The sequence below is a fragment of the Polypterus senegalus genome, chromosome 12, assembly GCF_016835505.1.
Source record: "Polypterus senegalus isolate Bchr_013 chromosome 12, ASM1683550v1, whole genome shotgun sequence".
NCBI classification, from domain to species: Eukaryota; Metazoa; Chordata; class Cladistia; order Polypteriformes; family Polypteridae; genus Polypterus; species Polypterus senegalus.
In genome coordinates, this window is record NC_053165.1 from 129,202,639 (window position 1) to 129,216,154 (window position 13,516).

The following is a 13,516-nucleotide window of genomic DNA, read 5'->3' on the forward strand; positions in this document are numbered from 1 at the left end:
AAGTAAGATAAGTCATTGCACTTGCATTAAATTAGACTGTTCATATAATCTTATTCCATCAGAGGATGTTGCTAGAGGATCCGAAGTAAATGTAAATCTAAAACCATCAGACAGACAGCAAATATTATGCCTGAAAATGGTCTGGGTGTGGGGCATTCCCAAAACATGCAACCTAGCGAGGCTGGTGATGAAGACGTCCTATGCTGGGTACATTTTAAATGATTATAATCAAGACAGATGAGTGAGATGTACACCATGAGTCACACAAATCTTTGCATGGTATGAAGAATGTACAGTATTTTGTAAATGGCTAATTTTCTTTCTTTAACTGGGATTTCTAATTGAAAGGTCTCCCACCAACGCTGCATAGCATCATCCAGAGGAAGAATCTGGAAATACTATCAAAATGTTTCAGTAAACTAAATAAACAAATAAATAGATACCTGCATCATTTGCAACATCTCTACAGTTCTTTGATTTACACAGAGCCTGCAAGAATAAAAAAAAGGTCAGATCAATGGAAGAATAACAAAAGACAGAATAAATATATATATTATATTGCAAACTAGCACATCTCTCCAAATGTTTTTTGTACTGTATGAGCAGTGCATGCCTTATCTTGGACTTTGTATTTCTATGATAACAGTGCTGTGACATTTCTCTACCCAAAACACAATTTGGCTTTACTCTCAACATGATTAAATCAGATATCTACAACAAGCAGTCAGCTAGGTTTATTTGCCCATGATATTTTAAATATATGGTATGCTTGCTAGTTATACTGCATATGCCAGGGGTGGCCAGCTCGGATCCCGGAGAGCCACAGTGGCTACAGTTTTTCATTCAAACTATTTTCTTAATTAGTAATTAGTTTTTGCTACTAATTAACTGCATGTAATGTATTTGCTATTTAAGACTCAGGCCTTTTAAATCAGTGCTGAGCAACATCGGTCCTGGAGGTTCACAATGGCTGCTGGTTTTTGTTCCAACCCAACTGCTTCATGAGAAGTCATTCACTGCTGATGAAGCACTCCATGCTCAAGTGACATTGTTCTGCTTCCTTTTAGTTGTCTTGCTTGTTAATACAGAATTGCTTATTTTAGTCTTAAATAGCTGCATTCACTTTTTTAACTGCTCCTTATTAGCGATAAGATGCAAACAGTAAAGGAACCAGGAGTTCTCCATTTATCTTGTCTCCATTTCCACTCGTGCGTATTCATCATTCACTATTTGGTTAAATTAAGTACTCAGAAGGAAACTGCAGGGAAAGTGAAGAACTAAAAATTGCTTGTCCATTTTAGGCTTTAAATCACTTGAATGATACATGTATCATTAGAGAGGAAAAAAACACCTGATTTAAGAATGAACTTACATGGTAGAGTTAAAACACTAACAAGCCATGAAATTAAATAAGAACTGTTATTGGTGAGGACTGACTTCTAATTAAGCAACTGGGATGGAACATAAACCTGCAGCCACTGCAGCTCTCCGGGATCAGAGTTGGCCGCCCCTCGTACATACTACACAAGCTGGTTACATGTATATATACGGACATGAATGCCAAACTGGACTTAAAAACATTTTAACATCAAACAAATGTAAGGAATGCACCTAAGCTTCACATCTCTTTGCCACTTTTGTAAATGACTGAAATTGATTACTGTGGAAAAGTGAAAAATTGCAGGGTGAGTCTCAAAAGTGTTGGTGTGCTTCTTTTAATTCTTAAACAGTTATAAATCAAAATCAGTGCTCCAGGTCACAAAACAGAAATCCAGTATATCAGCCTTGTTGGTTTTGTAGTTTTTGGCTCTAGAGAGCAGGTCAAACACAGGGTGCTCCATCCTTTCAGCAAGTTTGGAGACACTAACATCAGGTGGCATGTGACCTTTATAATCCTATGGCAGGAAAAGTATGGGTTACTTTCCCTCATGGGTCATTTCCTCGCTGCTGCAGAGGAGAAAACAGACAAGGCTGTCAGTGACAGCACCTCCTCTCGCCCCAGCTGAGAACTGTGAACCTGTGATTAGCCGGGAAAGTGTTCCTCTGACGCACATGCGTGACATTAACTTAAACTTTTCATACATAAATTGTTTCACTGAGATGTGTGTATGTGAGGCAGTTGATGGCCTTGACTAAATGTGTTGTTACACCAGACCAGGGGTTGACCTTGTGCACTAACACCTTTTCTCCTTTCTCTACAGATCCTCGGAAAGAAAACCTGCTGGCTCATCCACAGACACCACTTCCAGGTACAGGCCGTCCAGTCCCACATCATGTCCGGCTGGAACTCAACAGACACACCTCTCCCACTATAAAGCTCAATTTCTTTTGTATTACTTCAGTCCCATTTTGACTCTTTCTGATGAGACTACACTCTGTTGTTACATTTTTTGCTATTTTTGTACACCTATTTTCGAGTACACAGGGTGGATCTCCAAACCTTTTTTCTTGTCTCTGTTTTTGAATCATTTTAGTGGCTAAAGCTTCACCTAAAAATAAAGAAATTAACAGAAAGTTTATGCTGCCCAATCTTAATATGAACCGTGCTGCTACTTTGAGAACTCAACCATTCACAAGAACAGAGCTGGGTCTGTCAAAGGGGCTGATAAGTTCATATGAATCTATTAATAAAAATTCATTAGTACTAGGGTGTTGTACCGTGTTAGCCATTATGAGTGTAGTGAAAAGTCAAGCAAAATGACACGTTTTATTGGCTAACTAAAAGGATTACAATATGCAAGCTTTTGAGGCAACTCAGGCTCCTTCTTCAGGCAAGATGTAAAATGTCAGATGTCCCGAGATGCCCCGAACGCTTGCATATCGTAATCCTTTTAGTTAGCCAATAAAAGGTGTCATTTTGCTTGACTTTTCACTATACAAATTCATTGAAACTGAAACTCAAGAGTACTTGGAGATTGCAGTCAATGGTATATTGATTTTCTAAATGGTTTTCTTAGCAGAAGCATATGGATGTGAAAGTTTGGCATTAAAAATATATAGAATACTGTAAAAATATATCTTTTGGGTTGTGGTGCCAGTAAATTTAGTTAAGTATGTCCAAACTACAAGGTTGACAAATGAGTCAATTTGATGAGATCGCTTCTGATTTCATTGTTGCTCAGCTGGATTCACAATCTTTGATCATATCATTAGAAAAGAGGAAAAGAATTAAAAAAGTGAATTTTGAAAAACTGAAGGTGAAAGATAAAGACAGAAACAGGTGGCTATCATGACGGAAGCAGCAGACATGCCACTGCACAAGTGAAACATATTATTGTTGGAAAAGCTAGATGAGATACTGTTTGCAGAGTCATTCAGGCTCGGAAGTGGTTAAGTGAATAATCTACATATGCAAAACTGGCAGCAATACTGAATATAGAGGGATGTGACAACACACTTCCTTATAAATGAAGGTAATGTCATATCGCAGACTCACATACAAATGCATACAAATGTAGATGCAAGACTTCCATTTGTTCACTCACCCTTTGATTTAAACATGGAAGAAAACATCACGTCCTGGGAGACAAACCAGTCTCAAGTCGCACACAAATGTACTGCCAATGATTTTATCTTACTTTCTACACATAACTTAGGGGTAACTGTTGACTGTAATCTGAATTTTAAATCGCATATTAATCAGATCACTAGGACAGCGTTTTTTCACTTAAGAAACATAGCAAAAGTTAGACCTCTTATATCATTGAAAGATGCTGAGAAATTAATTCACGCTTTTGTTTTCAGTAGACTAGATTACTGTAACGCACTCCTCTCAGGACTACCCAAAAAAGACATAAATCACTTGCAACGAGTGCAGAATGCAGCTGCTAGAATCCTAACTAGGAAAAGAAAATCCGAGCACAATACTCCAGTTTTGATGTCACTACGCTGGTTACCTGTGTCATTCAGGATTGACTTTAAAATTCTGCTTATGGTTTATAAAGCCTTAAATAATCTCGCCCCATCTTATATATCAGAATGTCTGACACCATATATCCCAAATCGTAACCTTAGATCCTCAAATGAGTGTCTCCTTACAATTCCAAAAGCTAAACTTAAAAGAAGTGGTGAAGAGGCCTTCTGCTGCTATGCACCTAAAATCTGGAATAGCCTGCCAATAGGAATTCGCCAGGCTGATACGGTGGAGCAGTTTAAAACACTGCTGAAAACACATTACTTTAACATGGCCTTCTCCTAACTTCACTTTAACTTAATCCTGATACTCTGTATGTTCAATTCTTCATAATAACTATTCATAGTGGCTCTAAAATCCATACTGACCCCTACTCTCTTGTTTCTTTTTCCGGTTTCTTTGTGGTGGTGACCTGCGCCACCTCCACCTACTCAAAGCTTCATGATGCTCCAACAATGATGGATGGATTTAAAAGGCAGAAGTCTATGTGACCATCATCATCAAGCCCTTCCATGAGAACCCTAAATCCAAAGAGGACTGTTTGACTTATGATAGGTAGAATGCCCAGAGGGGACTGGGCGGTCTCATGGTCTAGAATCCCTACAGATTTTATTTTTTTCTCCAGCCGTCTGGAGTTTTTTCTGTCCACGCTGGCCATCAGACCTTACTTATTCTATGTTAATTAATGTTGACTTATTTTTATTTTTTATTGTGTCTTCTATTTTTCTATTCTTTATTTTGTAAAGCACTTTGAGCTACATTTTTTTGTATGAAAATGTGCTATATAAATAAATGTTGTTGTTGTTATAACCAAGGAAATCAGGTGGCGCAGTAGATTGTGCTGCTGCCACACATCTTCTAGTGACCAGGTTCAAATTTTGTCCCGGGCCCTGTCTCCAAGGAGCTGTCTCTTCTCTGTTCTGTTTCTGTTGTTGCTATCCTGTTATGATTTTATGTCACAACAAAGCACAAAATGGCCTGAAACCCAAAAGTGACAAAAAAGTCTGACTTGCCCTTAAGTTAAGTCTGGACCCTGGATTTGGCCTCAGCCCAGGCAGCCTAACCGCTTCTCGCTCTGCACAGGGTCAGAATGGGACACAGGCTTTTAAAGTTACAAATATTCAAAATAAGGACAGGTAAAAAATTAAAAAGAAGAAATGATTAAAGGGCAAAACAAAGTTCCTTTAAAATTCAATTATCTATTATAAAGATTCAAAATTTGAACATAAGGGCAAAGCAGAAACAATGGGTAAAGCATAAAGCAAACAAACCCAAGTCACTAAATGTTATGAGTTTCATTCTCATTTCTTTTTCTGTGGCCTTTTTTACAGATGTTGGTGTCCTTTCTTGGGTTTGTTACCGCAAGGAATTCATTTCTGTGATTAATTATTTTCCTTCTGTTACCATTTAAAACGTAAAAGCCCCAGGCACTTTTTTTCCATTTTATTTCCCCATTTCTTTGACAATCCACTGAGGGTGTGCAAATTTTCACATCATCAACATGACAGTATTTAGGGGTGCTGTGTCTTAATCCGAATAACCCAATATTGGATTGAATAGGACTTCTCTTTCCAACTTCTTTGCTAGTGTTTTACTAATTTTTTGATCATCAGCTCTGTCTTTTAAAACTTTGATTTTTGGTTTGTGATTAGGCTTTGGAAAAAAGTTATTTCTGATTGACAATTGACTCAAAGGCTATTTCATGGGCAGGTGTGGGCAAGTCCGTCGTTATCTCATTATCAATTAAGCAGATAAAAGGCCTGGAGTTGATATGAGGTGTGGTGCTGGCATGTGGAAGATTTTGCTGTGAACAGACAACGTGCGGTCAAAGGAGCTCTCCATGCATGTGAAAGAAGCAATCATTAAGCTGCAAAAACAGAAAAAAAACCCATCCGAGAAATTACTACAATACTACGAGTGGCAAAATCTACAGTTTGGTACATCCTGAGAGAGAAAGAAAGCACTGGTGAACTCAGCAACGCAAAAAGACTTGGACATCCACGGAAGACAACAGTGGTGGGTGCTCACAGAATCATTTCCATGGTGAAGAGAAACCCCTTCACATCAGCTAACCAAGTGAACAACACTCTCCAGGTGGTAGGCGTATCGATATCCAAGTCTACCATAAAGAGAAGACCGCATGAAAGTAAATACAGAGGGTGCACTGCAAGGTGCAAGCCACTCATAAGCCTCAAGAATAGAAAGACTAGATTGGACTTTGCTAAAGAACATCTAAAAAAGCCAGCACAGTTCTGGAAAAACATTCTTTGGACAGATGAAACCAAGATCAACCTCTACCAGAATGATGGCAAGAAAAATGATGGAGAAGGCGTGGAACAGCTCATTATCCAAAGCATACCACATCATCTGTAAAACACGGTGGAGGCAGTGTGATGGCTGCCAGTGGCACTGGGACACTAGTGTTTATTGATGATGTGACACAGGACAGAAGCAGCCGAATGAATGCTGAGGTGTTCAGAGACATACTGTCTGCTCAAATCCAGCTAAATGCAGTCAAATTGATTGGGCGGTGTTTCATGATACAGATGGACAATGACCCAAAACATACAGCCAAAGCAACCCAAGAGTTTATTAAAGCAAAGAAGTGGCAAATTCTTGAATGGCCAAGTCAGTCACCTGATCTTAACCCAATTGAGCATGCATTTCACTTGTTGAAGACTAAACTTCAGACAGAAAGGCCCACAAACAACCAGCAACTGAAAGCCGCTGCAGTAAAGGCCTGGCAGAGCATTAAAAAGGAGGAAACCCAGCATCTGGTGATGTCCATGAGTTCAAGACTTCAGGCTGTCATTGCCAGCAAAGGGTTTTCAACCAAGTATTACAAATATTTCCAGTTATTTAATTTGTCCAATTACTTTTGCGCCCCTGAAATGAAGGGATTGTGTTAAAAAAATGCTTTAGCTGCCTGACATTTTTATGCAATCTTTTTGTTCAACCCACCGAATTAAAGCTAGTTTGCACTTCAACTGCATCTGAGTTGTTTCATTTAAAATTCATTGTGGTAATGTACAGAACCAAAATTGGAAAAAAGTTGTCTCTGTCCAAATATTTATGGACCTAACTGTATCTATAACATACAGAAACCTATATGCCCTTATTGCTTATTTGTCCAACAGAACATGTTTCTTTCTAGCTGTCTAATTTCAACCTAAGGGAGACAAACTGAATCTTTCATTATCTAAGTTACAGTGGTGTGAAAAACTATTTGCCCCCTTCCTGATTTCTTATTCTTTTGCCTCTTCGTCACACAAAATGTTTCTGATCATCAAACACATTTAACCATTAGTCAAATATAACACAAGTAAACACAAAATGCAGTTTTTAAATGATGGTTTTATTATTTAGGGAGAAAAAAAATCCAAACCTACATGGCCCTGTGTGAAAAAGTAATTGCCCCCTGAACCTAATAACTGGTTGCCAGCACAGCCCTATTAGGATCCATGGATGCCATGGATGCCGCAAGGGGGAGATGTGAGAACTGCAGAGCCCTACTTGGTGCCTCAGCTGCACCTGGGAGGAATTCCAGACCTCCTTAATGAGCCACCTGAAGTGCTCCTGGGAACCAGTCACCTCCCAAAGGGGGCCAGAGTTGAGAGTCAGAGAAGGCTGGTGAGGTTTGCCTGTGAAGGAGAAAGGCTTTGCTAGAAAGGAACTTCATTTCACTTTACTTGTGACTGTAGGTATCAGTCCTTGGAGATTACTCTGAAAAAGCTGCCTTTCTGTAAATAAAGGCTTTTGTTGAACTGAGCTGCTGGCGTTGTCTCTTTGTGTTGGGTTAGGGCAGCTGTACATGCCCTGGTGTTCACAAAGGATAAAATCAGGTTAGTATATTCATAGCATATTACGGTTATAAATCTGTGAAAACACTTGACCTGTAATCAATGAAGAGTACCATATAAAAATGAACTGAATTATGTTGAAGTTTATGTCTGGGTATTCCAGCTTTCAGTCAGAATCTCAAAGGCCTACAGGTTAGGTGGAAGGCAATTGTAAATTGGTCCATTATGAGTAATTGTAGAGGTGTGAGTGATCATGCCCAATGATGGATTACTTATAATAATAATAATAATACCTTTTATTTATATAGCACCTTTCCCATGCTCAAGGCACTTACAGAATATAAGAAAGAACGGCAGGGTATACAGTATATAGCATTGTACTAAACCAAATAAATAAATAAAGAACAGTAAGATAATAAATTCAGAGAAAAGTCTAACAGACAACATAATTGATGGTCTAGCACACACACACAGGTTACATGAGCATCTTGACAGAGAGGTAAACTGAGAGAAGGGTAATAAAGTCAGGTAGAGCTAAAAGCCTTCCTGAACAGATGAGTTTTGAGATGTTTTTTTTTTTAAGAATTCATTGAGTCAGCTGACCTGATTAATTTCGGTAGGTCATTCCAGAGACTGGGCGCTATACAGCTGAAGGTCCTGTCACCCATGGAGTGAAGATTAGTGTGGGGCACAACAAGATTACCAGAACCAGAGGACCTAGTGAATTAGAGTCATTCTTTATTTTTCTTCATCTCGTTAAATAATATTCTCTACTTCTCACAGGTATTTAACAGCTTCTAGACTCCCAGGAGTATTTTTTAGTAATTTATTTATTGGGCTTCTGTTTAATGTTTTGAAATTTATTTAACAAAGTTCATATTTATTCTTTTTTTTCACACCATTTTGTGACTTCATCATTATAATATTAGTTGCTTGTTATGGGTGTGGACACGTGAGTCATGACCTCAACACCAATTGCATTTCAAAGATGGGTTTAAAGGGTCATCTTTTCATCATTTTCTATCCGTGTTTGTGGATAAATTCCCAATGACTATTAAGCTTTTACTGACCTTGTGATTCGATTTTCTGTTGATGACTTTTGATTGCACCTTTTTGACTTTGATTTTTGGGTTGCTCTGAAAGTGTGTCTTGATTTCCTAGTTACGATCTTAGCATGTTTTTTGACTATGTCTTATTTTCTAGTCCTCTGCTTAAAAACTGTCTCCTGTCTTCCAAGGCAGCCCACAACTGATCTAGGATTGATGCCTGCTTTAAACCTGATGCTGAAGGGATACGCTCTTACTTCCTATGACTCTGACTTAGAATAAGCAGTTGCAGGGAGGGAAAATCCAGTAGCAATTGCAAAGTGAACATACAATAGTCTCAGAAAATCTGAAAACACATATATACTGCACATTTACACCAGACTGCAGCAATATGAAGTAAAATGGCATACATTTCCATAGTAAAACACAATATACAGTTCAAAATGTGGAATTACACTACTCTGTATTATATTATACATTTTTAAACTAAATTTTGCCTGTATTTTAACTGTGAAATATTGATTCCTGGATTGAAATGCCAGTCTGGCCAGTGTCTTCAAAGAGTTTACACGATCTTTATGTGCCTGCAAGGGTTTTCTCGCACATCCTATGAAATGTGAAGTGTGGTTTATTTTTTAATAAGTTACCAGCTTTCCTTTTGAAATTCTAAATAATTAATGCAACTGTTTAGTAAGGCTTTACTTTATTTTTTGCTACATTTTATTTTGGTAATGCATTCATGGCTGTTGTACTTACAGTATATCACGCTAAAAAAATACATTCAATTTCAGGTTCATTTACCACTAAACATAAAAATGGTAGAAATAGGATAATTGTTTATATATCTAGATGTGAAAGACGGCGCAAGGCAGATGGTACAGCACAAAACGATAACATTGCACAGGATCAGCAGTTCTAAGTTAATTTGGAGGTTTTCTATTTTGCGTTTTACTTTTTGGATTGCACAAGCTTTTCCATGGCACAATTTCTCTTTGTGGTCTTTGTGTGACACCCCATTTCATACTCTCGCTTGACTCTAATGCACAGCCTTTGGTTAGAGAAAAGGATTACATTGTGGCAGACGCCTTTCTATTTGAGTTCTAAAGCCTGTAGGAGCCAGTGGTTTATTTGTCAGGGCTTTACTAAGTCTGTTACGTTGTTCAGGTTGAATATACGAATCCAGAACTATGGAGGGGGCTGTGAACTGTCTATTTCAATTTCTGATTGTTGTTCTGTTTAATCAGAGCCCAAGTGAAGAACTGTAATTAGAGTGGAGGGCCCTTCGTCTTTTTTTTTACTTCCCTCTTCATATTCTTAATCTACCTCTGACTTTTGGGCTTTGGCATCTTCTCTCTAACTTCATATAGGTGGGCAGGTCTCTTTCCTTGGCACCCAGCTAATGTAACATACTGCTGTTTTACACGGAGTACAAGCTAGGACAAGCTAGGGATTCTCTCTTTATTGGGGTCCACATTATCCTCTTTTTGGGTGGGTCACTACCACAAAGCCACAGCTCAGTAAAGAAGAATCCCTTGAGAGGTATAAAAACATTGATGCCAGGAGTGGGAGGTGAGCTAGACCAAAAGACACTTACACGTTTGCACATTTTAAGTGCACAATAATAACTACAATATGCATTTATAATGCATATACATCCAGTTTATTTAAACAAATTCTATGGTTAAGTCAACAGGGCAGATTGGGAAACAAAAACTGGAGAAAATAAACTGCTAGAGCTCAGTTTCTTAAACTAGGGGTCACAAGTCACTGATGTATTTAATTCTTCATGGTTCTTGAAGACACTAACACTAAGAAGAACAAGATTGGGGCATATTGAAAAATAAAGGAAACCGTGTGCTAGAGGATCTAAGGAAAGTTAAAACTTCTGCTAGCTGGGCCGGATTTCATTTCTAGGTACCATTTCTGCCAATTCTCTCACACTCCATTTGCCTAAGCAAGCTTATCAGAGTGAGAAAAGTGCCTGACTATTGATTTTTATGAACATAATCCTCACAGTAAGGTGTTCCTCTAGTCAGCCCTTATCTAGTAAGCTTTGCAGGAATGTCACCCTATCATGAGTTTCATTTCCGTTTTCTGTAGATAAATACCTAGATTTTGTTTTCTGCTTCAGTTTTACATTTTCCCAGTTGCTACATTAAGCAAGTTAAGAAAACCTCTCAGGTGTGGTAAAAGGAGAGTGAGTTCAAGCTGCCTGTCAAACTATACTGTATACTGTATATTGGGTGTAAAAACAACAACAACATTTATTTATATAGCACATTTTCATACAAAAAAATGTAGCTCAAAGTGCTTTACAAAATGAAGAATAGAAAAATAAAAGACACAGTAAGAAAAGAAAATACGTCAACATTAATTAACATAGAATAAGTAAGGTCCGATGGCCAGGATGGACAGAAGAAAAAAAAAAACTCCAGACGGCTGGAGAAAAAAATAAAATCTGTAGGGATTCCAGACCATGAGACCACCCAGTCCCCTCTGGGCATTCTACCTAACATAAATGAAACAGTCCTGTTTGTAGTTAGGGTTCTCACATAATAATAATGATAATAATAATATAATAATATATTAATAATATATAACATATATATGTTATATAATATATATATAATATATAATATATATAATAATAATAACATAATAATAATAATAATAATAATGACAGAATATCCATCATTTTAAAAGGGAATATAAAACAACTCTGAAGTGGCACAAATATTTAAAAACAATTAAAAGAAATAATTGATTAATTCAGTAATCATTTGGAAAACTGTTACACGTTTCTGGAGAGATGTGCAGCAGTTGAATGTGAATGTGTGAATGAGTTATTAGGAAACAGCCAGCAGAGGGCGCCACATGAGTGCATAAGTGACACCTCCATCAGGTCACAAGAAGAAGACATTCTGACTGGGGTTCAGAGGCACATGAACTCTGGAAAGCACCGCATAATTTTACTCGCTTTCTGTAGATTTAAGTCTCCACCTGAAATTTAATCTAAATATTCAAAGTCAGCTTGTGTTATTTCCTTTTCTTGCAGTTCATCACAGCCCATAGCCATTTCTCCACATTGGCTTATTGTAGGGCGGCACAGTAGCGCTGCTGCCTCGCAGTTAGGAGACCCGGGTTCGCTCCCCGGGTCCTCCCTGCGTGGAGTTTGCATGTTCTCCTCGTGTCTGCGTGGGTTTCCTCCCACAGTCCAAAGACATGCAGGTTGGGTGCATTGGCGATTCTAAATTGTCCTTAGTGTGTGCTTGGTGTGCGGGTGTGTGTGTGTGCCCTGCGGTGGACTGGCACCCTGCCCAGGGTTTGTTTCCTGCATTGTGCCCTGTGTTGACTGGGATTGGCTCCAGCAGACCCCCGTGACCCTGTAGTTAGGATATAGTGGGTTGGATAATGGATGGATGGATGGCTTATTGTACTCCTCTTCTTATACTTTTGTGGATGTTCAATGCATTCTCTTATGGCTTTTTATTACATGAGCACTATATGAAGAGTAACTATTTTTTTCAATTATCATTTGTTCTCATTTGAAAAGCAATAATATTCCAGTCCTTAAAGCAGTTAATCAATCAATGAAGGAAATTATTACGCTTCACTCGCCAACCCCCACGTGGGCCCTATGCGGTAGTCATTTCCTGGGTCTGCCACTCTCAGAATCATGCTATGCTTTTGGATGAACACAAATATCAACTCTGTCTTTGATATATCTCTGTCTTTCAAAACTATTATAGATGACAATTCGTCACATGTTGGATTATTATATTTGCAAGCGCGATCTTTCAAATACATATAGAAATCCATGTCTTTCAGATAAATTTTGTGTGAAATGCGATACTTTTGGACGTATGGATTTGTATCCATTACTGGCTGTAGAATTTCTAATACGTCCAATCGTTTAACTCTTTTGATTTTATGTTGCATTGCTTCTCCATGATCATAAATATAAACCTGACCGAATTGTGGTTTCTTTGAAATTAAACTTGTTATAGCTCTGTCATATCACCTGTGTCCATATATTTGATCTCTTTTTGCTGTTCAGTTATTTCACAGAGTAATAATTTCCATTTGTTAGCGCTATTACAATCGTTACTATCAGTTTTTTCAGACTTTCAAAGTTTAGTACTTTCATAATCTCTCCAACGTTTTTGAACCTCTTTACGACGTTCTACTTCGTCTTCTACTCTTTGCCTTTTCTTCTTTTAGTGTTTGTCTTTTATTTCCGCTCCTGCTTGGACCTGTTAGGTTTTCAATTTATCTCTTGGCACAAAGTCTTGTCTTTTGGGACATGAAATTATCTTTCTGAAAATGTCTCATCTCTTCTCTCTGCAAAAGTCTTGTCTTGTCCCAAGATTTTTTTATATAATAGAGAGACATTTTTTTCTGTAGCCATTAAAGTTAAAAAGGTAACACACTGCAGAAGATAAACCTGTAAGGGTGTAGTCATTAAATGACTGTGTCTTTGGAAAATCTGAGAAAACTGTTATTTTTACAGGAACAGCAGAGGGTTGATCAGGCCAAACATGACACATGCACTTACTGTTGTCAAACACTCACCTTTTCAATTTGCTTAGGTGTAGCAGTCGCTAAGTTACTTATTTTTTCATGAACATACTCAGCTTCATCTGCATCTTTACACTTCTGGTCATAATTTTTCTTAGCCTGAAATAGAGGATAATGAACAAATTAGTTGAATATTTTACTTGTAGAACAACTACGATAATAATCCCACTGGGCTGCCT

The 13,516-nt window shown here is 38.0% G+C and overlaps 1 protein-coding gene across 1 annotated transcript in view; it reads right to left on the bottom strand.

Annotated features, from left to right (window-relative positions):
• pstpip1a (proline-serine-threonine phosphatase interacting protein 1a) overlaps positions 1-13,516 on the bottom strand; it is a 216,235-nt gene that overhangs the window by 33,099 nt on the left and 169,620 nt on the right. The window contains exons 7-8 of the mRNA XM_039773418.1: positions 13,332-13,436; positions 444-489 (exon numbers count right to left, since the gene is read on the bottom strand). Coding sequence (XP_039629352.1) covers positions 444-489; positions 13,332-13,436 — 151 coding nt within the window. The remainder of the gene's footprint in view (positions 1-443; positions 490-13,331; positions 13,437-13,516) is intronic.